General features: G+C 40.0%; 1 protein-coding gene across 2 annotated transcripts in view; it reads right to left on the reverse strand.

Annotated features, from left to right (window-relative positions):
* INTU (inturned planar cell polarity protein) overlaps positions 1 to 26,227 on the reverse strand; it is a 1,478,455-nt gene that overhangs the window by 985,386 nt on the left and 466,842 nt on the right. For both annotated transcript variants that reach the window (XM_044061672.1, XM_044061671.1), the window contains exon 4: positions 23,921 to 24,127. In XM_044061672.1, the coding sequence (XP_043917607.1) occupies positions 23,921 to 24,127 (207 nt within the window). The remainder of the gene's footprint in view (positions 1 to 23,920; positions 24,128 to 26,227) is intronic.

Raw genomic sequence — 26,227 nt, forward strand, 5'->3', positions numbered from 1 at the left:
CTGGCTCCAACACACTCAGCGCCAATGCACTCAGAGAATGTATTGGAGCTAAACATATGACAATCTTTGGATTCAACACAGATAGTCACTGAAGACTCGGATGCAACAGCTGCGAAACCATGGGTCAGATCAGAGAAGGAGCAGACATGGGCAGTGTAGCACTAGTAAAGGTCTCTGGAGCTGAAGGGGTAGGAGCCAGGAGCACTCCCATCTGAATCTGTGCAAAAGAAACTTCATTATTGTATCCACATCAGCTTCTGTCAGGCTCTTGGAAGAATGAGAAGATGAAGCCACCGAAGGGGACCTGGAATGTCGGCATCTCTCAAAAAATGGGGATGGCAGTTGGAAAGGATTTCAGATCTGATGTAGCAGATTACAGATCTGATGCTGACGGATCCAAAGATTTACTCTTCGGATCTGACCTTTTGAAACTTTTGAGAGCAGGTTCCATGGTCAGATCAGAGAACTAAGTGGAGGCTCCAGATAGTGGAATCTTGTGCCCACGCTGTTTACATTTCTTAAAGCCTGAAGGCTTTTCAGCCATCTTAACGAAATATCTAATATTAGCATTAAAGAAGAAACTTTGCTTTTAAAAGAAAGAAAGAAATGGGAGAAGTTACCAATGATGTGACTAGAGAGAAGGGAAAAAGGTAAATGCCAACAATGGTAGTCAGAAATGCACTAAAATATTGTAGAATAAGGGAGGATATATGATATGTAATTTGCACAAGGCAAGGACCAAAAAATATAAGTAATCAAGTAATTAAGGCAATTAACTGACCAATGCTTGACAGCTCACAGCAAACACATCCATATGTGAAAGCATCAAATGAGATCTGAAGTATGATAGGGGACTAGAGCATTATGTGTAAGGGAGTAGCTCAAGGGTTTCCTGTAGTCACAAGCTATAAAAAGTGGCAGAGTTGGATCCAACTGTTGAGGAATGAATGAAAACTAACATCACCAGTTCATTTTCTTCTGGCTACATAAAGTTTACAAAATGTAAAATGTCTTTGCACAGTAGAAGCATGCCTTAGCAAAATAAATGGCTTCTTGGCAGAGAAATCACTTTAAAAAAATACCAATCTTCTGTTTTGTCTGAATACACACAAGTCTCCCCACCTTCAAGTTCCCTAGCTACACAGTTACCTTTTTATAGAGTAGGTTTAGCCCTCTAAGCAATGTGAAGATGCAAATGAGGTGTGACTGCATTAGAATCACTGAATACTAAACTTCTGACTCTGTGTAGCAGATGTAAACATATTGTAGGCTGTACACCATTGTTAGGTGCTAATGGCTTGCAAATGTTAATGATTACTGTGAGTGAAGGAAAACACAACAGAAATTCAGACAACCTTCACTGGGCTTGTTAGTGACAATACATTTACAAAGTGTAGAACTAACTTAAGTGAGCTTTTAAATAAAGCAAAAACACCATACATAACAGCAAAACTCTCATGCCTTTGTTGAAAACTGTTACTCACGGTTATGTATTATCATACCTTTAAAACAAAATGGTAGAAAATGCACTATAGACTGCATTGTCTGAGATTAAAGCAGAGGGAAGGGAAAAATTACCAGAACACAAAGAGAAGACAGAGCTGCATTTCTACAAACATATTCATAAATGCTTGTTTGATCACTCATTGCATGAAATATGTAAGCCACACCTGTACAACCAAGTGAAAACGTCCAGGAGTATGAACTGTTAATACTGATTATGAAATGTGAATTGCTTGTATGCACGATTTTATTGGTATTGCAAAGCTGCGTCTGTGGCAAAGACAGATAACCCACTATAACTGACTTTGGTAAGTGCAATAGTCTGATGGTTCAAATCCACAGCTATCAAACTAAAGTTTGTTTCACTTTTTTTTTGCTTTACCATTTGAGCAGCCCAGTGGCTTAACACAAATGCAGTTAACTAGCTAAAACTTGAAAATTTAATGTCAGTTGCCTTATGAAACGCAAACACATCCAACTGCATTGCAGGGTACTCAGCAACATGGATGGCAATGACTGTAAAAATTACACCCATTACCCGACTGTCATTGTAGCACAAGGTGCAAATACACTGAGCTAAACAAGACAGAAGAACTGTAAAGCAAGGTTGGAGTCCCATAGTATTTACTGTGGAATAGTCATAATGATTATTTACACAAATAATATACATTCGCTATTGCCTTTTTACATTTGCGTGTTGTCTACCTCTGCACAACTTAAGGAATAAAGTGCACGATTTCATTTGGTTCACCTTCCTTCACAGGTGGAGCAATGGCTAACATTGTCACCTCACAGCAAGAGGCTCTCCGGTTCAATTCTCGGCTGGAGTTCCTTGTGTGTGGAGTCTATGTGTCCCCCCTGCATTTGCATGGGTTTCCTCTCACATTCCAAAGACATGCCTCTACAGTGTTTCTCCCTGGGCCTCTGCTGAAAATACGTTCTGTCCTAGTTGGACTTTCCCAGACAACAAATGTTAAACAGGCTCAGTGGACATAATAGTTTATTGACAATCATCTAAAACTCTCCCATAACACAGGTATAACTGTGGAACATAATGTTATAAAAAGTATATACAACAAAACACAAATCTGTTACTAAAGTTACGTAATTCTTTCCATTTCCAGTGTATTGTCAGAACCAAGTTATGCATCACAGTTCAGAATGCATAAGCCAGGACCTTGTAATGTCACACGCATATGGTCTTAATGGAATTACAGCTCCAGCCAGTCTTTAAAATGTACATCTATGATGAACATGATTGCCAAGTACTTCTGTGGAAATGAGAAAAAAAAATCACCTATGTGGAAATATATGCATTCTTTTTTTACATAGATTTGAATCTCACATTGTACAAATTGTTTTTAACAGTGTGTAAGGCCGCACAAAATGTGTCAGGTCATCCCACTGATGCCTCCAAAGTCATGGCTTAAAAGCAAAGTCATTTAGCATTTCAGTGTTGAGCAGTGTACAAAGTTTGACAAGGTATAGCAGCACACATGCTATAAATTTATTGTATATGTCACATCATCACTGCTATTTCATAAACTCCCTTTCTCTTTGTTTGGCAAAGTTTCTCTCTGCTTACCATCGCACATATACAGCTGGTATGGTTATGCACGTTTGTACACTGGTTATAAAATGCAATATCCCTAATTGGTGGGGAAACTCTTGTACTGTTGTTGAAGGACCTTTGTAGACACAGACGGTAAGGATTATGTCAAATTCAGAGCACAGAGGTGGGGTGCGGAGGAGTCATAAAAATTTGTTGCTTTCCTCATGAAGAGCTACAGCCTTAGGCTGCTGCAGGGGGACTCTACTGAGACTTGGTATAAGGTTGATGCTTGGAAGAGCCTAGCCAAGGCAGAATCAAGTGTGACTGGCATACCACACATTGGGGAGCAGTGCAGGCACCATCAGAGTAACATGAAATGTTACAATCAAGCACAACTCAAAGTGTGGCTTGATGAGGTTAGAACTGCTGAGATCTCATAGTCGTGTATGTATACAAATAAAACAACTTTATGTTACGGAAAGTTGTAGATGGCCAAGACCGTTATGCATGATACTTGCATGTCTCCTTTTCTTCCTTTATTTTACAGCTGCACAGGAAATTTTGGTGAACAGGGTGGCATATACTGAGATACTGCAAAGACTCGAGAGAGTAAAGGGGTATGTATGCAGCAGAAATGAACATGATTGTAGCAAATATATTGGTATTCTATAGATTAGTAGCAACTTAAGCATGCAGATATTAACTGCAAAATCAAGCATACATGCTTTCTTCTGTAACTCTTGGTAATTGTATTAGGCAAGTGCAATACTGTATTCAGATTAGGTGTTTTCAGTTCCCACAAGTAATGTAACACATTCACATTCAGCAAACAACTTTTTAATTTTAGCAGCAATATTGGCTTTAATCTGTTGCATCTTTAAAAGCATATATGGAATATCTGCATATTCCAAGGATTACTTGTAAGAATTCACAATCCTTTTGTGGACTGGGACAGCTGTACAGCTAATATAATAAGTATATTTATTGCAATAAAGTATGAATGTGACATGCAATGGTCCTAGTCATCACTTCTTATTTGTTTAACCCCCACCCCTTCTCTTTTTAAATAGAAACACACAGTTAAGTCATACTTTTCTGTCAACAAATCAAATGCTTTTCAGCACATTACCTAAAAAGCTGGAGCTGGGGAAACGGATGTTAACTGCGCCCAAAAAGTGAACCAGTCGAGCGGCGAGTCCTCAGCCAATCTGACAGTTGTCAGGCTACTCACAATGCTGACATCATCGCGCACACCTCTGCACGTGATGCTGTCAGCAGAAAAAAAAAAATTTAAATAATTAAAAAAAAAGCCAGGAAATTTGTAAATAAAGGGGGCCACTCTGGAATGTGGCACCCCATTACTTGGACCTCAAAACCAGTAAATGCCAAGGAATTTGGTACGGTTGAGGTATGTGCACTGATGATCTCATCCTCTATAAAGTGCATTCGATTAATGTTATAGTTAGACTTGTGCCATGGTGCTAGCATCAAGTACTATGTTCTCTAGCTTGTGTAATTAATTAGATAGGTAGGGGTTCTAATCTCACAGCAGTCAACTTGAATATATTTATATGGTGTGTGTGTGTGTGAGATCATTCAATTATCATTCTGGAAACAGATTTATACCCAGATGAGAGTCCACATTTATATCTACAATCCTCCCAACATTATCATCTCAGATTACACTGATGATGTCATCCCCTATAAAGTGTACTCTGATACTGTTAAGGTCAAACTTGTTCTGTGGCACTAGCGATAAGAAGTGTGTTCTCTAGTTTGTGTAAACAGACAGGGGTTCTAATCTCACAGCGGTCAATTTGAGTGTCTTCATTCAACTATCAGTCTGGAGACCATTTTACACTGGGATGCAAGTCCACATCTATTTCATACAATCCTCCCAACATCTTGTTCTCAGCATATGCTGATGATGTTATCCCCTATAAACTGTATACTCAACACAAAGTCAGACTGGTGCTGTGGTGCTAGCATTAAGTACTGTTTCAAAGTCTGTGAAACTAGACAAATAGGGGTTCTAATCTCACTGGAGTCAACTTGAGTGTGTGTGTGTGTGTGTGTGTGTGTGTGTGTGTGTGTGTGTGTGTGTGTGTGTGTTCAGTCAACTATCAGTGTGGTGGCAATTTTACATCAGCACGCGAGTCCTCATCTATATCAGACCTCCAAATCATCATCATTTTAACAGACAATGACGATGTCATCCACTTTAAAAGTGCACTCTGACACTGTTAAAAAGTCAGACATCTGTACTACTGCTAGTCTTATGTTGTATGGAATCAGCTTGTATACCTACACAGATGTTGTTTGAATCTGACGTCAACCCGTGCCTGTGTGCGCGCGCGAGTGTGTATGTTTGTGTGGTTGGTGGTATATTACGGTCATTGCATGATGTTTTGAATCTCTTCATCTGACTCTCTCAGGCAAACATTTTACATAGCTCTCGGAATCCAATGCTCCCTGCTCCCTCTGTAAAGATAACATCCTTGTGGCGGAACACGAAGGATGTCATCATCTCAAAGTTGCATACAAATATCATGAAGCAGCTCCCCTATGTTATTCTGTGCAGGCCATCTCCAGACCACTGGATGTTTAATTTCTAATTCTCTCATGGGGTGGTGCACATGCCACATATGGGCCGAGGCAGTCTGTAATAAAATCAAACACATACACACATACCGACATACACTTATCTTTCATCACACAGACATAGCGAATTTTGTTTAAATGGTATTATGCGCTCTTGACCCTCTGAAGAATGCACATATCAAGGTTGTCATCCACATGTGCTATGTTGAGATATGGCTGTACTGTAAACCTAAAACAATGTACTCCAATCTGATATGGGCTACTGTACTAATGGCCGCTGCTGCCATTTAGTTAAATGTTCCTTCCATAACAGCTGTAGTAATATGCCTCCAGAGGACTGTTGACATGGGATGATGCTATGTATATTGTTGCCTCACTAAGGCATGTGTTCTTGTAGTGCAGTATACCAACATTCTACATGGCACAGGTGTGCTTTGTATACCTACCATCTGGAAGTGTTAGCCTACATACAGCAATATTATGTCATACTGACTACATGGGCATATATGCCTGGGATCATCCACGTTGCAATGCTGTTATATACATAAACATACATGTTCTAATTTACTTACAACCTTTGGGAATTCATTGCATACAAAACTGTGTTGCTATTCAGAAGAATTATTCAGGTGTTCCACAGAAGCACCATGGGACTGTCAACATTTGTGTCATTAAATGTTCAGCATTGTGGGACTGTCAGCATCTGTGTCATTAAATGTTCTAAATGAACTGCATCCATCTCAGTTGTAATGTGTCCATACATGATGTCAGGGCCTTCACCCACACATTTCCACTAATAAACATACAGGCATATGATGTACATCTCATGTAATGACATGCAATAATACAGTTGTATAACTGAACCTAACAGCTCCATTGTGCTGCATGTGATGACTACCAAACATTGTATTTGGAGGAGATTTCACAAAGCATTTTTTAACTAACTCTGAAAGCTTAAGGGGAAACCCAGCTATGCACAGAGCTGATTGTGAATGGCACCACCCATCCTCAGCCAGACGGAATATACAACCTGCTAGCTGACAGAATTGGATCAAACTTCAACCTCCTGTCTCCAGCAGTCGTGACCCAAAAAGTCAACATTCCTCAGCCTATTATCTCAAAAGTTCAGGTCATCTCTGCCCACTCTAAGGCTTCATGGCATCAGTAAGCCTTGACAACATTCCAGGGGGCCTTTGAAACAACTTCAAACCTGACCTAGCAGGCTCACTTGGATCCCTATTTAACCACAGCTTCCACACAGGCAATGTTCTGGCAGAATGGTGGACAGCAACAGTCATCCCTCTGCACAAGGAGGGACCATCAATATAAACAGGAATTACAGAAACATAAGCCTGAATAACCTCATCAGTAAGGCCATGGAGATATTCATCATGGACTTTATCAACAAGGACATAGTTCATCTCCCGACTCTGGAACTAACCCAGTTTGGATTTAAGGGTAGATCATGCCTGTTAAATGTTGACTTCGAGAAGATCACCAAGGCCATGGATGAGGGAAAGACCGTGCCATCCCACCTAACCTCACCTGGCCAAGGTATTTGACACAACTCCCTACTCAAGTATTAGAAATATTCTCTACTGGGCATAAACCTCTATGTCACCAGGTGGGTAGCCAAATGGCTCACGAACAGGACACATACTGAGAAAAAGTGGGTGAATTGATCTGTAACAAGAGGCTAATCACCAGAGGCATACCACAGGGTTCTGTTTTTGGCCCCTTCCTGTTCAGTATTTCTTTCTTAGAAGTGAATGCAAACGTAGACAGTCTTCGTCTAACCGTGTCTGCAGATGACTGAAAATTGGGGGCAATCAGTGAACACATGAATGATACAGATACATTGCAGAAAGGTTCAATACACACAAATGATTGTTGGAATAGCCATGGAAAGAAACTAAATGTAAAAAAATCCTTTTTTACAGCAAATACCTCACCTAATTACAATATACACAGCACCCCCTTAAGAGTAGACCCAGTGGTACATGACCTGGGAACTCAGGTTGATAATAACCTGAACGTCAACCACCCTGTGTCCACAATGGTGAGAAAGTCCTTGTGTGTGGCACAACTGTTAAGTAAGAGCATGGCGTCCAGATCAAAGGGCATTACAATTCCTTTGTTCTCAGCCCTCATCACACAAATAATGGAGTACAATGCACCCTTTGGCATGTACCTCATAAGATGTCTGCAACAGCTGGAGCAAACCCAGAGTTTTCTCACCAGGAAGATACAGGTTATAAAAAAACATGTTCTACATGGAAAGACTGAAAGCCCTATCAATGTATTCTGTATCTTACAGACTTAAAGGGCAATCTGCGTCTGGCCTACAGGCAGTGTCCAATCCAGCCCTGATAGAAATGTTACACATTCATAAATCAAACTGCACGAGGGTCACTCATTCCAAGGATCTTAATCTAACTTCTGACATAAATAAATCATGTTGGAGAGAGATATGTTTCTCAGAGACTACACCTTCTCTGGAACAAGGTTCTCATTCACGTAAAGCAAAGCCCTTCCCTGGCTCTCCAAGTGCAACCTAGATCAATGGAAGCGAACTGTAAATTTACTCCTGGGATGGTGTCCATGACCCTCATGAACAGAGAGAGTCAGTATTACATACTACAGCATAGGCTCATACCTCTCTGAACTTTGTTCACCTAGCTATTGAAAATTGATAAACTTGGGTTAAATCTGGCCCAGGCTTGTATGCGCTCTTGGGCCATTAGCCTAGTACGCTCCTACAAACATATGAACCTATGAAGTGCAATGGTAGCCTATATACAACTACAGTGTGACTGTATTGTGTCATGCATGTACCACATCATCACAACAGTATTACCACTTGAACACATATAGATGTATGCCAGGATTTAATGGCAGTATGACATTTTGAATGGCAATGTCAGGGGACAATGATCATGAGTCACGTGTCTTGAGTTATGATGTGTTTATAGAGGGTGGTCCACGTATTGTTTGGTATGTATACAATATCACAGTGATAGCTTCCACGATCATTAACACTTGACTTTGCACTGCTGTACTTTCTGTGCACATGGGCATAGTTGATGCATTGCCATAATTCTCACATACTGCTGTATCATTCATTATAAACTGAATTCTCAATTCACACATCAGCTGCAGATGCTACTGACAATATCCATAGATATTACATGTGTCAAATGTATGCAATACCCAGCTGTGTGTATGGAATCCCTCATAATAGTGTGGTGCTTATGTGTTATCCTTAAGGCCGATACCTACATCAGCCAGGGATCCTTTAGTCAAGTACATCAATTTGGTACAATGAACTCCCATGCATCTGGTAGGCCATACACAACTATTCTTTGGGATGTATACCCATTAGGATTTCACAGTGCAGACTTCCCTTCAAGGTGTTCTACTAGATGCCTGTGTGATATGTCTTTCTGTGTTGCACCCAGTAAATACACAGCTCACTTACATTAATGGCATGGATTTGATTTTTGCAGGTGGAGATTGCGGCTTGTTTGTCATGAAACCTGGTTATGATTGGCCTTGATTTCAACTCCACTTTTAACACACTGTCCCTCTTAGACCATACAAAAAATTGGTCATTTTGGGGGAAAGGGTGGTAAATTCCACTTGCAGAACACTAAATCATTACAGTTGTACATGTCTATTCCTGAAGAACATATACAAGTCACACACTCGTTCTGTGAGTGCTGCAGATTAATGGTCATAATATTGTAAAAGTGTACATGATTGTGCCTGTTCTTGCCTACATTTGTCCGGAGTCTGTTGCTGTGTGTCCCTGATACATAAAGGGTTATGGTGACGTGGCAGTCATATTCATGCAAGTAATTTTTTAGCTATTCAGAGTATGCACATACCCCTAATTTATATACTATCCTTCCTAAATGTCCTCTCCAGTAAGCATATCAGTGATGTTTATATCACAAACATTCATCTCCATTAACATGTAACCTTGCGTGACCATCATATATTTACTATAATGTGCTTTTATATCATAATATACTTGGCTCAGGAGGTGTAAACAGCAGTATGCACTGTGTATCTACACATGTGCTGCTGACTTGTGCTGGAAGTGTACATAAATTTACATATCCTATTTTGGGGACACTGACATATTTACCATGCCTTCTTACTCTATTCATTCCTATCATACATGTTGGTGTCCATTTTCATCTGCACACTTTAACTCCCCAGTGGACGTTTCCTTACATTTGCCCTTCCCCGTCTAATCCACCCCCTCCATTATTCAAATATTTTTTTTATTGTACATTGCACTAAGTACACTTTTCTTTCGTTTTTAATTTCTCCAAGTCTTTTGGGTTTCTAATACATGATGGGAATGGACTCCATTCCTAAGTCAAAGTACGATTAACGTTCATGAAATTAATATTGTTTCACTCTTTGATGTTAGACAAAAGTGCTCTTCGCAGCACCCGCAATGTGCTCAGTAATGACTACATCTGCAATTCGTATGGTGTTACAGGAATTGGTAACATATCTATACGATTGTAAATTCTTTTTTAGAAGACCAGCTGCTCCTACTACTACTGGAGCTGTCTGGGTATCTTGCTTCCACATGGCTCTCATTTCTGCCTGCAGATCAATGTATTTTAAGCCTTTGTGTCTCTCTCTATGCAAGACACTGTAGTCACTGGGTGTGGCGATTTCAATGATCAAAGCTACTTTTCTTGGACCACTATATCTGGTTTTCTAGCATCTATCTTTTGAACTGTTGGTACTGGGTGATCACATGTGATATAAACTTAATCATTTTCTATGATTCTTTGTGGCTCATGTTTCCAGCATTTTTCAGCTACATCGATACCATAATGTTTGCACAATCTCCAGTGTAACAGTCTCGCCACATTATGCCTTTCAGTATACAGTCCCCTCTACCATTAGTGCGTCGCAACCAGCAACAAGGTGTGTGACTGTTTCCAATTTGGTTTTCCAAAACCTACATATATCTGTTTCGCCCATATGTTCAATGGACTTTGTAAACCAGCGTGTACGTAACCCACCGTCTTGAGCTGCCAATATTAACCTTTCATTTCTTGATGTGAATTCACCTCCCCTTAACCATTCCTGTGTTCGTTCTTGATCAACATGAGGCTCTTCCAGAAGTTTTCTATACTTGCAACTATATTTATGTTTTTTCCACATTTCTTGCCTTCTCATCTGGTCCTTCACCTTATATTCTTTTTTTTGTTTTTTTAGCACCTTTAGTTGTTGCCTGATTTTTATCCACTTCAGGTTTGATTTCCATTCCTGCTTGATGTCGATATGCTTCTGCTATATTAAACAGAGATGGCATCTTAGATTTATTCTCGTCACGTTTCAAAACTTTCACTACATTTGGAGTAAATGTGTGTGAAGTTCCATGACTGCAGACCTAAACATGTAATCAATTTCAAGGAGGTCCATACCTCCTTCAGAACGGGAATATACAATCTTGGTATATACTGATTTTTATAAATCATTTGGTGAGCATGAAGCATCCTTCTTGTTTTAATATCTAATTTATCCAACACTTTTTGGGGCTAATCACTCACTCCAAAACTATAAGGACAGGAAGAGCAAATTGACTTATGGCTTGGATCTTGTTCCTAGATGTCAATGCTGTTTTCAGGATCAATTTAAGTCTTCTAAAGTATTCCTTACTAAGCTTTATTTGCATTTGTTCATGTTTTATTGCTGATCCTTCATCAGTTCCCAAGTATTTATACACACCCTCTTGCTTAAGCTCTTTTATATCACATTCTTGTCCCAAACTGATATTTTCCTGGTGCTGTAGTTTTCCTTTCTTAAAGGTTGCTTTTGCACATTTATCAAGACCGAATGACATTCCAATATCATCTGAAAAAGTTTTGACAACCTGCAGCTGTGCTTTCAGTTCCTCATCTGATGAGCTATACAGTTTTAAATCATCAACAAAGAGAAGATCAGAAGTCACTAGTTTTCTAGAAGCCAAACTGTAGCCATGACCTAAGCCGTTAAGTAAACAGCTTAATGGATTAATGGCAAGGCAAAACAGCAACGGTGACAGGGAGTCACCCTGGAATATCCTCCTTTGGATTTTTATCCCTGGGATAATAATCTGTCCTTTATGATGGCTTAATTGCAAAGTGGTCTGCCACTGTTTCATGGTTACTGTACTGTAATCAGTGTAGGATGTACCTTATACATTTTTAAGCATTCTTTTATCCTTGAATGTGGGATACTATCAAATGCTTTTTTATAGTCAATCCATGCCATACTTAGAGTCTTCCCTTTCTTACAGTTCTCCACTATAACTTTATTTAACAAATGATCCTTTGTTACATATGACTTTCTTTTATTGCCCTTTTGTTCTACTGCCATAATTGATTTTTCTTCTAAATGACTATAAACTCTGTCGGCGTCAATCCCCATGTATAGTTTATACGTCGTCTGAAGACAAGTTATTGGTCTATAATTTTTAGGGTAGCTTGCAGGTTCACTCTTAAGAGCATTGTTTTTCCTGTTGTTAACCAGTGCGGTATCTGTTTGGGGTGTGCATATAAATAGTTCTTACTCATGGCTAGATCCTCGTGTAAAGAAGTTAATACTTTAAGCCAAAAGTTAGGTACTGCATCTGGGCCTGGGGTTTTCCAATTAGAGGCTTTTCTCAACTTCTCTCTGGCTGTTATTTCATCCCATTTCATATCCTGTACCTTTAAACTTCTTATTCTTTTTTTTACTACTTCTATCCATTTAGCATCTTTATGTTTCACAGGATCTTCAAAGGTATCTACTTCCTCTTTTTTCGGTGGTCTATCAATTCCTTTTACCTTATTTCCCAATTCTGAAAAACCAAATAAACTAACTGAAAAAACAAACGGTTCACCACTGCAGCCAGAACGGTGTAAAAGGAATGCAATTTATTTAAAGACAGAAACAGCGTTTTCGCTTCCAGAAAGCCAGAAGCTTCATCAGCATATGAAAAGCTTACAACCTAATACATTTAAAGCATAGTGGATGGCGCTCGTTTATGTTATCACCACAATCACAATAATGTTGCTTAAAAGGGCAACATGAAAAAAGGAGCCAGTGTTTAAAATGCATTTATGTGCACTATAAAAAATTTTTTTAAAAAATGTTAAAAAATCTAGAGTGAAAGATGAAACTGGTTAACTGTATATAGTGGATTTCAGTAGTAGAAAACCAATTTGTATACTACTGAGTCGGGTCAATTGACAAAAGCAGACACTGTGGGTAAAAACCTCCGTGTCAAGTAAAATCCAAGATGATAAAATTTGCTAGAGCTTTGAACTTTGGACGAACTATAAGACTAAATGGGCATAACCATGAGGAGGCAATATACAAAATCTAGTAGCTGCCCTTTGAATTGAAAAATGGAATAGATTGTAAAAACCACCAATATGTAAATGTATTATCTAAGGTAGCTCTTATATTTAAGTATTGCAGCAATGTTACAGTTTTCGTTTAAACCAGGAAATGAAAAGGCATCCAATTGTAGTTGCCATTCCAATTCACGAGTCTCGACGATGAGAGATTGTGGGCCACCTCTGATGTCCATACTAATGTGGTCAATGCCCATAAAAAGGAAACTGTGGCCACTGTTATTAAGAATGTGTTTTGACAATGCGTTATCATTCTTCTTATTATTGATAGCGTAGATGTGTTGGTATATACGGTCACAAAAGCGTCTATCCGTTTTACCAACATAAAAAGCTATGCAGCATTGACAGAATGCTACGTATACTATGGCCTTAGTTTTACAATTAATTTTGTGATTGATGAAGTATTTCTTTTTCCCAATAGTGAAGGAGTTGCCAACTCGGAGGTATCTACACCATTTGCAACAACAACATATAGTTGTACCCTTTGTTCTCGTCAAGTATTCAGACTTCGTGTTCCTCTGTAAAATATCTTTGAGGTTATTGCCCCTACCGTATATACAGTTAACCAGTTTCATCTTTCACTCTAGATTTTTTAACATTTTTTAAAAAATTTTTTTATAGTGCACATTATTGTATTTTAAACACTTGCTCCCCTTTTCCATGTTACCCTTTTAAGCAACGTTGTTGTGATTGTGGTGATGACGTCAACGAGCGCCATCCACTATGTTTTAAATGTATTAGCCTTTTAAGCTTTTCAAATGCAATCAAGCAACTCACCTCTTAACTACTTTTCTTCCATACTGAGTGCACATCCCTTGTTTTCCATTTCCTGCGGGCAATCTATAGAAAGTTCTATAAAATCTTCTTGTGGCACATTCTCTTTAATTTTATCCTGCGCCATCTGTTGTTGTGTCATATGGGAACGCCCTGGCCTATCGCTCCTCAACATTGACTGCATCAGAGTTTCCTGTTCCTTTCCTTTCTGTCTAGCTTCAAGTGAACTTTTATACTGGTTTCCTGTGGAAGGCTCCAAAATATCTTGATATGGCACCTGACCTGTTGCTTCCTGTTCCACTGGTTTCCCCTTAATTTGGATAACCATTGCTCTATCCTGTTGTGGTGCTTTCTGCATTTGATTTTCTACACTGAATCCTTCTCTTTGCAGCTGTTCCATTACCTCAATTTCTATTTCTTTGACTTATCCATTACTAATTTCTTTTTCTACTTTTCCTCTTTGTCATCTTATTTTTTGTATTGCAAAGTTTCCCATATCCGGATTCCTTTGCCTATATTTTTCTTCAAATATATTTGGTGCTGCTCTTTTTATATTAGTTAGTATACTGTGCGACTATTGATGGTATTGCAGTATTTTTACCCCAGTAGTCATTGTGGCTTTCAGCACAATCTCACCAAGCAAAAGTTTGGTTGTAAGCAAGCTTGAATATATCCTCTTTCTGTGCTTGTGCTGCTCTGCATGGTTTCCTGGCAGGCAAAACTGCTGCTTACCATGAAACTGTGCCTGTATTTGTGCAAGTGCAATGAACAGCATGAACATGGGATTACCGCTGCTAATCATCTTGCTTACTCGCAAACTTCATGTAGGCTTCACACAAAGCCTACATGGAGTTTACTGAATCCCCAGGTGTGTTTATTTTGAGATGAGGAAGAGACAGCAGAGCATGTGTTTTTGAAATGTAAGAGAGTGGTGAAATTCTAGAAAAACTTGTGTGAAGAAATTTTTGAGAATATTAATGAAACAATATAGATATGATTATGATTATGTGATGGTATTATAAGAAAAAATATATGTCAGAAGGGTAGATAAGAGTTTATTTTACATAGTATGCATCATTTGAAATGAAAAAAAGTAAATTAAATTTTGGTAAATGGGAATTGAATTTTGGCCGACATAATTTGAAAAATCAGATTATGGTTGTGGATGCAGGAGCATGGGTCAATATTAATAAAGAGGATGTTATAAGAAAGAAGAAATAGTAAGAAAAAGAATTTTGTATACATGTGCCTGTAAAGAGCGTAGCTAGGGTGGTGCAAAGGGGGCAACTGCACCTGGTGAAAGGTGCTGGGGGGCATGATCAGCCAATACTTACTGCTCTTTAATGCACACAAACTTTTTAAACCCAGTATTGCATTTGCAGTCAAATCTGAGTGTTATATTGCTCTGTGTTTGGTATAAACTATAGTAAGCAGTTTGCCAAGATTAAAAGAAAAAAATGTTTTTTTTCTTTTTCGTAGTTTCATAGTTTAGTACTAGGCTATCTGCCCTGGGGCATTTGTAAGCCTAGCCATAGTGATGTGGCTTTCACCACCCCATAAAATGGTACAAAATGCACAGAATAGATTTAGAATACTGTACCTCTGTCTAGTAGTGACACAGTGAAGGTCCCCTTATATAATAGAATTAGTTTACTGTGCCCCTGTCTAGTAGTGACACAGATGTGACCCCTGGGGTAAACTTACGATCTCCCATCCACTCATCAAGATTTCTCTTGGAGAGTCAGTGAGGGGCTCTGCCTAACATGAACTGGGATCTTGTTCCAGAGCATGGGAAGCCTCTGGGTTATGAATCTATCCCTCCAGCATGTCCTATTCATACTTGTGCCGAGGTTTAAGTCTTTAGCTCTCATGGTTCTGATGGATTTGGATTTTTTGAGGTGGAGCATGTCCATCAGTTCCTGATTGGACATGACCTTGTACGTCAAGCAGAGATCACCTCTGAGCAGGCAGTATGCTACTGAATAGAGCTGGAGTTTCTTTAGTCTGGCAGAATAAGACATATGTTGGAGACCCTTGATCCGCTTGGTGAGGTACTTTTGTGGTCTCTCCAGCTGTTGCAAATGCCGGGTGAGGTACATACCAAATGGGGCATTGTACTCAATCATGGGTCTGATGAGGGAGGAGTATAGGGGTACAATGACATCCTTGGATCTGGATGTGAATCCCTTCATGATAAGGTGTGCAAGGTAGAATGTTTTTCTAACCACTTTGGCAACGTGGGTGTCAAATGAGAGGTCGCTGTCGACTTGGGTCCCTAGGTCTCTGATTACTTTTTCCGTACTCAGTGGGTTGCTGTCTATGTGATAATTTGTGGGTATTTTGTTTTCCCAAAAGGGGATGACTATACATTTTTTGGCATTTAGTTTAAGGCCATGACTCCGGCACCAGTTGTCCATTTCTGTGAGGCCTTTTTGTAGGATGTATGTGTCCGCTGGTGTATCGACTATGGCGCCTAGTTTGCAGTCATCTGCGAACTTTGTCAGCCACAACCCTCCCATGTTTGCTTTAACATCTGAGAAATAAATGCCGAACAAGAGGGATCCCAGGACAGATCCCTGTGGGACACCACTTGTGACTGGCTTTGAGTCTAACATTGCTCCAGCGATTTTAACTTTATGGGTTCTGTCCTTTAGCCAGTTTGCAACCCATCTAGTGACATAAGGGTTTACATTTAAGCTGTTGAGCTTATCTATGATGCCTGAGTGGGGTATTGTGTCGAAGGCCTTAGCCAAGTCCAGGTAGGCTGTATGGACTGCTTTGCCCTCATCAATGGCTCTAGTGACTGTTTCGAAAAAGTCAACCAGGTTCAAAAGGCAGGATCTGCCCTTTACAAAGCCGAACTGGGTGGGGTCAAGTGTCTGCAGGTTCCCAATGTCTCTGTTTATGAGTTCTATAATGATTATTTCCATAGCTTTGCAGACCAGGCTGGTTAAGCTTATGGGGCCGGTAGTTCCCAGGGTCTGTAGAGGTACCCCCTTTGTGGAGTGGGACCACTGTTGCTGTACTCCAGTGTTCAGGTACATATCCTGTAGTAAGGCTAAGGTTAAATAGCATTTTTATGTGTGGGTTTAGCTCCTCTTGGAATTTACGTAGCATGCAACCCGGGACACCGTCAGGTCCCATTGATGCTGTGTTTTTAGCTTTGCTGAGGGCGGCTCTCACCTGGACATCTGAGATGACAGGGAGATTACATTCAGTTGGGATAAGTATTTCTTCTTTTGGGGGTGAGGGAGGGGAGAAATTTGCACTGAACTTGTCAGCCAGAATGTTGGCAATATCTGTGGGTTCAGTGTATTTTTTGTTGTTGTGAACTAACTCTGAGCATATCTGAGGGTTTCCTCAGGTTTCTAACATAGCTGAAGAAGGCTTTGTGGTTATCTTTAGTGTCCTTAGCGATTTTTCTCTCAAAGTTGGCCTTGGATGTTTTTATGAGAGATCGTAGTTTTCTGCTAGTGTTGATCAGAGATGTCTTCCCTTTATGGGATTTTGCTCTGTCGTGCAGTAGCTTCCTTCTTTTGTTATACAATTTGTTTATGGCTGAGGTCCACCAGACAGGACGCTTGCCTTTGGTGGAGAGGGACTTGGATTTATTTGGGATTGCATGATCCATGCATTCTTGGAGATGTCCATAGAAAGCATTTGTGAAGGATTCAGCATTGTGGGATGTGGTATCCACTGGCCCAGTGGGCTTAAAGCATACCATCTCAGTCTTAAGAAGAGTGAAGTCTGCTTTTGAGAAGTTTTTCACTGTGGTCTTTTGTGCTGGGGGTGGAGGTGAGATATGTATATTCAGGGTGATTAGTTTGTGGTCAGATCTCACTAGTGAGGGGTATACCTCCGGTGTGGAGCATTTTGTCCCCATATTTGTGATGATCAGGTCTAGTATGTTATCTCCCCCAGTGGGAGAGGTGACTAGTTGTTCCAGTGCATTTGAATTTATGAATTCCAGGAACCTTTGGGCTAGGGTGTTAGGGCTAGAATAATGTACCCAATCTATGTTAGGGTAGTTGAAGTCTCCCAGTATGATGGTATTTTGTGATACATTCATATCCTCCAATGTCTTCAGGAAGGCTGAGTGGGTTTCCTGAGATTGGGAGGGTGGTCTGTAACATGCTACCAGTTGTATAGCAGTTTTGCCTATGGTTAGTTGCACCTGTATGGTCTCCGATGCTTCATGTGTTGCTACTAACCTGGAGGTGTGGGTGTCCTTGATGAATATGGACACTCCCCCTCCCTTTGTGGTTCGGCCTGGGTTTTGGGGCCGAAAAGCATGATACGAGGTATAGCCTGGTAGCGCTGGGTGCTCTCAGGAGCCTTGAACCAGGTTTCAGTTACTGCACAGACGTCGATGTTCTCCATACTGAGGAGTGCGAGTGCCTGCATCTTGAGATTTAGACTTCTGGCATTGAGCAGCATTACCCTTAGTTTTTTTCCATTTTTGTTATCTAAGGAGGTGGGTTTGTCTTTTGAGCCTTGCCTAAAAAAGGCACTATGGGGGTGGCAAGAGCCTTAGCCAATATCCGGAAGCCCAGTGGTGACAGGTGCAAGCCGTCCCTTGCGAAGCAGCGTGGCTTGTCCGACATGTCATCCCAGGCAGACAGACATTGGATCCCCTTAGAATGACATCAGTACTTGAGCCAATTATTAAAGCTGATCATCTTGTCTTTGTATTGTGGCATCATTCTTGGTGAGGGCAAGATGCTGCTCAAGGTCAGGGTCATACGAGCCTGGGCTACATAATCAGAGAGCTCCTGTCTCTTTTCATGTAGTCCAGGGAGGTACGTCTCAGGTCATTCACGCCAGCATGGACAATGATGGAGTCATATTTGTACTTGCTTTGGAGTGACCTGAGTGCGTGTGTTATGTGGCGGATCCTAGCTCCCGATAGGCAGCTCACAGTCACCCTCTCCTTGTTCAGCCTGGTAAGCGGGACATCAGTGTGTCTGACTATAGTGTCACCTATTACTAGTGTATCAGGCATGGTGTTTGGCCTTAAGGGCTGTGACTGATTGACACACTGATTTATTGAAGTATGTGTTGCATGTGTTTTGTTTTGAGGTGGTGGATTTTTGGATGTCTGCTTTGGGAGCCTCTGTTGTTTTGGTAAGTTTTTAATTAGAGCCTCCGAGTATGTCTTTGTGTTTTTATGTGTTTGGTTTACAGTTGTGGTAGGTCTATGTGGGACTGGGTTTTGCTGTGTGTGTGGTTACCATCTCCTCCTGTCTGGTCATGCTAGCCCTGAGTTGAGAGAGTTCAGCCTCCAGTTTGGCTATATAGTTGCATCTCTCACATGTATTTGTGTTTGTTGGGAGGAGGAGAGGGTTGTCTGTGTACATGAGACAATTGTAGCATTGTGTCAAGATACCCAGATTAACCAGCTGAACTGGCGAGAACACCAGTACTCTGCCACTCGACATGCTAGAACAGTATAAAGGAGTGCTGTGCCTTTAAGGGAAGTGGATATTCACAGGGGTGGTAGGTGGATGTAGTGTTTACTTAGCAGAGAAGTTTTGAGAACAAGTGCTAGGCTTATAATATAGCGAGTAGTCTGATTATACTAAGAGTAGAGCTTCCTTAAGGGAAAATTTGAAGAGCAGACTTGGCGGAGCCAGAAGTTTAACCTTGTTTAACCGGCGCTGCGCTATGCGCACAACTGCGCAAAGCCGTGCAAACGAGGATTTTAAACAGGGAACTTCAAAAGAGCTAGAAATGGTCCAAAACAACCAATTACTACAGCTCTTGTGCTGAGGTCACTTCCTACATGGACAGGTAGGCTGCTCAAGGCTCCCCACTCCCACTGGTGAGCAAAGAAACTACCTTCTATCCAAGTAAGGTAATGGACAACACAGGAACTACACCACAGCCCAGAATACAGCAAAGCCTGTAAACTGGTCTAAACTAGTCGAGGAGAGGCGGGAAAACAAGGATTATTTTTTTGTTTTTAGATAGAAACACACAGAAAATGCAGAAACAGTAATAAATCGGTTACACAGGCTAGCACACTTTAGTGAGCAGCCTCAACAGTTAAACAAACACACAACAAACTTTCGATCAAATTCGACTAAAATGTAACTTTTACGTCCAGATATTAAATAATGCAGCAAACAGCTAAAAAACAGTTTAAGCTTGTTTAGGGTAAGCTAGAGAAGGTATTTCAAGTACAAAAACAGCAAAGATACTTAAATCCAGAAAGTAGTCGCTTTTCTGAGTTCTCTGTAGCTAGGACCACTATGCAGGACCACGAGGAGCTTGTCTGAGTAGTATAGCCAGAAAAAAACGCCCAGAGGCGGATTTTAAACAGGGAACTTCAAAAGAACTAGAAATGGTCCAAAACAACCAATTACTACAGCTCTTGTGCTGAGGTCACTTCCTACAGGGGACAGGTAGGCTGCTCAAGGCTCCCCACTCCCACTGGTGAGCAAAGAAACTTCCTTCTATCCAAGTAAGGTAATGGACAACATTTTACTAAAATGAGAGGAAGGAGGGTCCAAGGTAGGGTGCAGAAATGAGAACTGATGAGCTGAGGCAGAAGTGGAGGGCATATTGTGTCTGGCCACCTGGTTGGTGTACCAGGAGAAGGAACAGCCATTTTTTTCCTCTCTTTCCACTTGAAGAGCTAGAGGTCACAGATTGCAGCATGACTTCTTGCAGAGGGTACCCAGTCCTTTTCTTTTGCTCTTTACTTCAAGAGCTGAAGAGGGTGTGGCAATAGCCCATGGTACCAGTATATGGCACTGGCTAAGCCAGTATGCTTCTGCTTGTAAATATATAAATATTTTTTATGTTGTATTAAATAAAGGGACCCTGCTCTTTTTGATAGGTGCAGTGGGATCTTTTACATCCACCTGAGTTGCCAACAACTCAAGTAGATGGGACCTTAGTTTAAAGCCTCAACAGAAGGAAGACGCATTTAGGTGTAAGGCACCCTCCTAATACTACACTGCAGTACAGCAATCCAGTCACTTGGAGTGGGAATAGAACCCACAGCCTTCTATTCTTCCAGCATCAAAGGTGTGTGTGTGCTGCCTTTTACAATGCTGACATATGTATAACATGCTGACTTGTATGCAACACGGTTTCTTTTTTGTCTCTTCCATTTCTTTCCTCAAAGGTAGGTTATCAGTGCTACTCAAGTTTGAAAGCTGAATACGGTACTGTGCAGTAAACACAATTCTTCATACCACAACAAAAGCAAGTGTTTACATCCAACACCTGCAAATGTCTACTTGATGCAACTTTTCAGAAACCTCTCATCTGATCTAGCTACAAATTCTGATCCTGCTTACAATTCACCAACATTGCTGCGGATTATAAAACAGGTTCCTGTAGAATGGAATTTTACGGTTTTAACAGCACACTTAAGGAAGATGAAATTCTTAGGATTTGTAAAATCTGTATGCAAAAATAGTGATCATCTCATATCCCATTAAGTAGGCATGTAAAAGGCCGAGTTTTCAGAACATACCTCAAACATGTTTACTGGAAATAAATTTTTGATCCTTGTGCAGAGAGTAGGACTATCCAAGCATTAATGTTATATTTAATCAAAACCGAGTTTGTGATGTACAGTTATATCTAGCTGCTTAGCATGCTGCCTTTGGTAGCTAACTTGAAACATCAATGCCATCCTTTGGAATAACCTCTTTGCGGCTCTTATAACTATTTTACTTTCAGTTCTCTATTACTTTTGTATTACTTTTTTCTGAAGTATACATTTACTGCATGTATACGAGTGGCCAAATACACAATGCTTATTTTTCCTCTGGAAGACAAGTTGTAAAATCAAACATTCATGAAGTTATGTATTGTCTTTACTGTCAACTTTCATCGTTTATGTTTGTCATTCTCTATTGACACTTACTAAAGTTATTCGATCACTACCTGAAATCACGGCTTGTTGGACTAATGTGCCCTGTAGACTGGGCTGTGGCTGAAAAAGGTCTCAGGACCAGTTCCCCCCTACAAGGCTAAGGTTATACTTCATTGCAACTTAAATGACATACAATACAGACAGCATCTTATGCCAGGTTTAGCTAAGGAAGTCTGACCAGCTGGACAATTCAGTTAAACATAGTAATATAAACAATAATGTAAATGTATACCTTTGTATAGTCTCCATTGCAGTACAGTAGAGAGTAATGACACTACAAATCAGGAGTTTGGCTGATTTCAGTGCTGAATTAGTTGACTCCAATGGACAGTCTATTCTTAATGCCAGAGTTGCTAGAATAGGTTTTAGCAATGATGCAATCTTAGTGGTTAGTCAGCAAGATGATGCATTTGTTTTGCTTTATTACTGCAACAGTAGCATCTGGTTCATTATTCTGTAATAATTTTTATACAGGTTTATTATGGTCTAGCATAAATAGATTGCTATGCAGGTGCATTTTTAAGACAGGGCTGATTTTACCTGAAGATAAAGTTTTACACTTTTTAGAAATATCAGCAGCTTGATTTTTTCATGCATAATTATATTATGTTTTGTGGCTTTTGAATAAGACAGGGCCACACAATAATATCCAAACTTCTGTATTTTCCTTGCATGTTTGGTTTAGTTTCAAGATGTTTTTATCCAAGTATAGTTTGCCAAGGAGTTCATGAATCACAATACTTGCTATCCTATTGTCAGAATACATTTTTGGCAACAAAGACCATTTTATAGAAGGAAAGTGTCTTGGTAAACAAGGTCACATGACAGCTAACAGTTGCAGCAAAAACAATGGAAATGGTCAACTTTTTTATTTTGTGTATTTTTTTTACGTACACAAGGATACTGCAGATAAGACACAGCTCTTAATCTCTTACAAAGACATGCAAAGTTTAAAGTAATTAAGAGCAATGGCTCGATCATCAAATCAAAAAGCTGACAGTGTAAACTATTTGCATTAGCATGCATCCTCACATAAAAATTCGGCAATTGTACTATGTGATGCTCTTTACTGAGTTTAATTCTTTATGTCTTTTTGCGTTTTTTCCCCTGCAGCTGTCAGCCATTAGCCATGTTCTGTAATCCCTCATTGCTCTGCTCCAACCACTCCTGAATAAGTGTCCAACTTGCCCCTTAAGACTGGGTTCTTCTGGAGGGGGGGGGGGACCCAAACAGGATATAAGGATGTCACAGTATGACACCATCCACACAGCTGCTAAGGGATTTTTGTACTAGTAAGCAGAAGGAATCCCTAACTATGCAGTGCTATTGATGTCATAAGTGTCAGTTACCTCACTATACCGAACAGCAATTTATCGTATGGTCACAGCACTGTCTCCATTCCTTGGGAAATGTCTGATCACAGGCAGTAACTGCACTCTCCCTCACAGAATGGGTGAGCCAGCAACTGACACTAGTTCCCATCCCTTTCCTAAGCAGTTCCACCACTGCCTGAACCTCTTATTGAACTTGGATTATCCTGTCTGCCATCAGGGCTCCTTCCACCTATACCACATAGCTGGGTAATCCTTTATGTTCGGTTATAAAACCACAGAATTTTGCTCAGGAATTTCTTTCCTACCTAGATATAGGATGTTTCCGAAGAAAATGGTGACCAGAAATAGGGATTAAAAAAATAAACAGCATTTAATTCACTTTTTCTGTAAACATTATTGAAAATAATGTTAATGAGATGTTTACAATGTCAATAATAGAGGATCAATTTTGTCATGTAAAGATCCCAATGAACTAGCTTCTCTAAGTAGAAAAGTCTCTCAGTACTGATAACCAATGTAACTGCCACATTCCCATACTTTTTCAACACTATTACCTAATCCCCCTTATTAAAAACTGTAGTCTACATCATCATTCTCCAAGGTTTGAGGAAAAGTAAACTACATTCACACAATAATCCTAGGAGGTATAATTCTGCATAATTTATATTCCTCTATAAGTCAAACATAAGACAGTAAAACAAATCAATGTTGGCACATAATAAACGTACATCATAATCAATGCTGACACTCAAACATTACAGCAACATTACTTGCTATGGGTAACGCTCTAGTGTTTTTCACATACTTTGGTAATATGTGGTCTTATAGTTGCTGGAATCATGGCAGTACATACCTCTTCCTTCAAAGCCTCTGAGTCGATTTTCAGAGAGAGATACATAACAATTAATGGGCAACTGTTGACACCTAAGCATGGCTCATTATTACCATCACCTCCCCAAAGAAGTCTGACCAGGTTGTCCAGACTTGTCACTGATGGCTTACTGTTCAGTTGTGATGGGGATACTTTATCAAACATGGAGTTCTCAAATGTCAGCTTCACCTAAAAGAAGACAAAAAAAACTATTTAGCAAAGAATGAAATATATTTAGCTATCAAAATAATGTATTTATAAGAAGGTCGCTCTTCGGTTGCCATTAGTGTGAATGCCACAGGTTCTGAAGATAGTCAGCCATGCTTCTCTTCCCGTAGGTTCACAGCTATATACTAGGATAATGACCATTAGTACTCTTACAAACCTAGCTGTGCAAACCAAATGAGACCCACAGATTTGATTTATATGGGGGGTTACTTATAGACTGCATTTATCCATTAGAGAGACAGATGCCAGACCAGGAGTGAATTTCCAATTACTCATCCATTGGTTCAACCTGCGCTTAAATAGGGGTAGGGAAGGAATTTATATGGATGGGGAAACTGTCCCAAAGAACAGGTATTATCAGAGTAACATATCTGTTGCTCCAGCATTTTCTGTTTATGTAGCAAGCAAAATTTATGTCTTTTAATCTAGTAGTTCTGATGTTATTTGTTTTGTGGATGTGCAAAAGGTTCATCAAAACATATGCCTTGTATGCCAAGCAAACATCACCTCTCAGAAGTCTGTATGGGACTAAGTAAAGAGACAAGGTTTCTTCAGTAGGCAGCACTGAGCTGAGGAAGAAGGTAGGAAAGAGGAGAAAGCAGAACACCACAAACATTGAAGGGGGCAGATGGAGGGAAGAGTATATTATCAAAGATGGAACTATTAGCAGATATGAAAATGATGCACTTGAAAAATCTCTAATAAGAAGGTCCATCTTCAGTAATCATTAGGACACAGTCTCGCTAAACCTCATAGGTAGCTGTCATTTTGGGAACATATCACAGACAGCAAGACCAGTGGAAGAAGTTTTGGAGCAATAAATAATATAAAGGTTGAATGCTTTGTGAAAATGTTCAGGGAAAAACAACTGAAGCTGCACAAAGATTATCTAATGTGGAGATGCAGGAAAACGCTGTGGAAATAGCCACTGCAAGTGGAATAATACCTGTGAGTGAGTCACAACAGGAGGCATATCTTTGATGACAAAAGAACATACAATTAGCTAATCATTTAGACAAGGTATGCTTAGGTGCCCTTCTACCCAGCTATGACTAACAAAGGAATTAAGCAACTGGTTATCTTTACATTATATGGCTCTGCCCACAATTTTAAGCTGTTTGTGGGTATCCATACAATGAAAGATACATTCACTACAATTAGAATAATCAGGGGAGGTGCTTTTAATGAAATGGGTCAGGTTTTAGTCTGCAGCACTTTTAGGCATAAAGGGCTAATTTGCAAAATCACTCTTTTGTGGAAGACCAAGCATGGTGACTTAAGAGAAAGGGCCTGTAACTCAGAAATTCTCTAAGGTGAAGTAATGGCTAATAAGAAAAGAGTCAAGAACAAGAACTTCATCTTCATAGAGAATGCAGGTTCAAAGGACAGAAGAGTAAGCTTGCTGAGTATAAAGCATGTCCTATAGAGGGTTAGGATCTCAAAACCAGGAGCCTGAGGTGGATTGTACCTCATAAAAGACAACCTCCAGAGAAAAAGATCACAACCAGAAAGCAAGTCTGAAACTGCTGTTACAGAGGAGTAACTGAACATGTCTAAAAGCAAGAAAGATTTAAGGGAACAGTAGTGATACAATGTCTTTGTTAATCATCCAAACAGAAAATAGGGTCCCTGCATCTCAGTAACTTTTCTATGTAAAAGGTGTACAATTTGAAGAATGAAAGAAAATAATTCTCTGGAGAAACCTAAATCTTTGGTTACCAATGGATGCTGAGAAACCAGGCTGTCCACCTCAGAAAATAGGGTCTATATTATCTAATCGAAAAATAAAGTCTCCGAACTGCATCTACATCGGAAATGCAGTTCAGTGAAGTCGCTCTTGTGGGGGGCTGTGCCCCCCCCCCCCACTAATTATATATACCAACTCTGAGATCGCACTACAGCGAGGAAAGGGCAAATTTTCCGATCCTCACTGTACCATGATTTCATTATTATCAGTTCACTGAACTGCATTTCCGATGTAGATGCAGTTCAGCGAATTCAGTTTTTGAGGACATAATATAGACCCAGAAAATGAAGGTCTGGATGTGGTTTGCTTGAAGA

This window comes from Protopterus annectens, chromosome 2.part0 (assembly GCF_019279795.1).
Source record: "Protopterus annectens isolate FY-2018-M chromosome 2.part0, PAN1.0, whole genome shotgun sequence".
Lineage (NCBI taxonomy): Eukaryota > Metazoa > Chordata > Ceratodontiformes > Protopteridae > Protopterus > Protopterus annectens.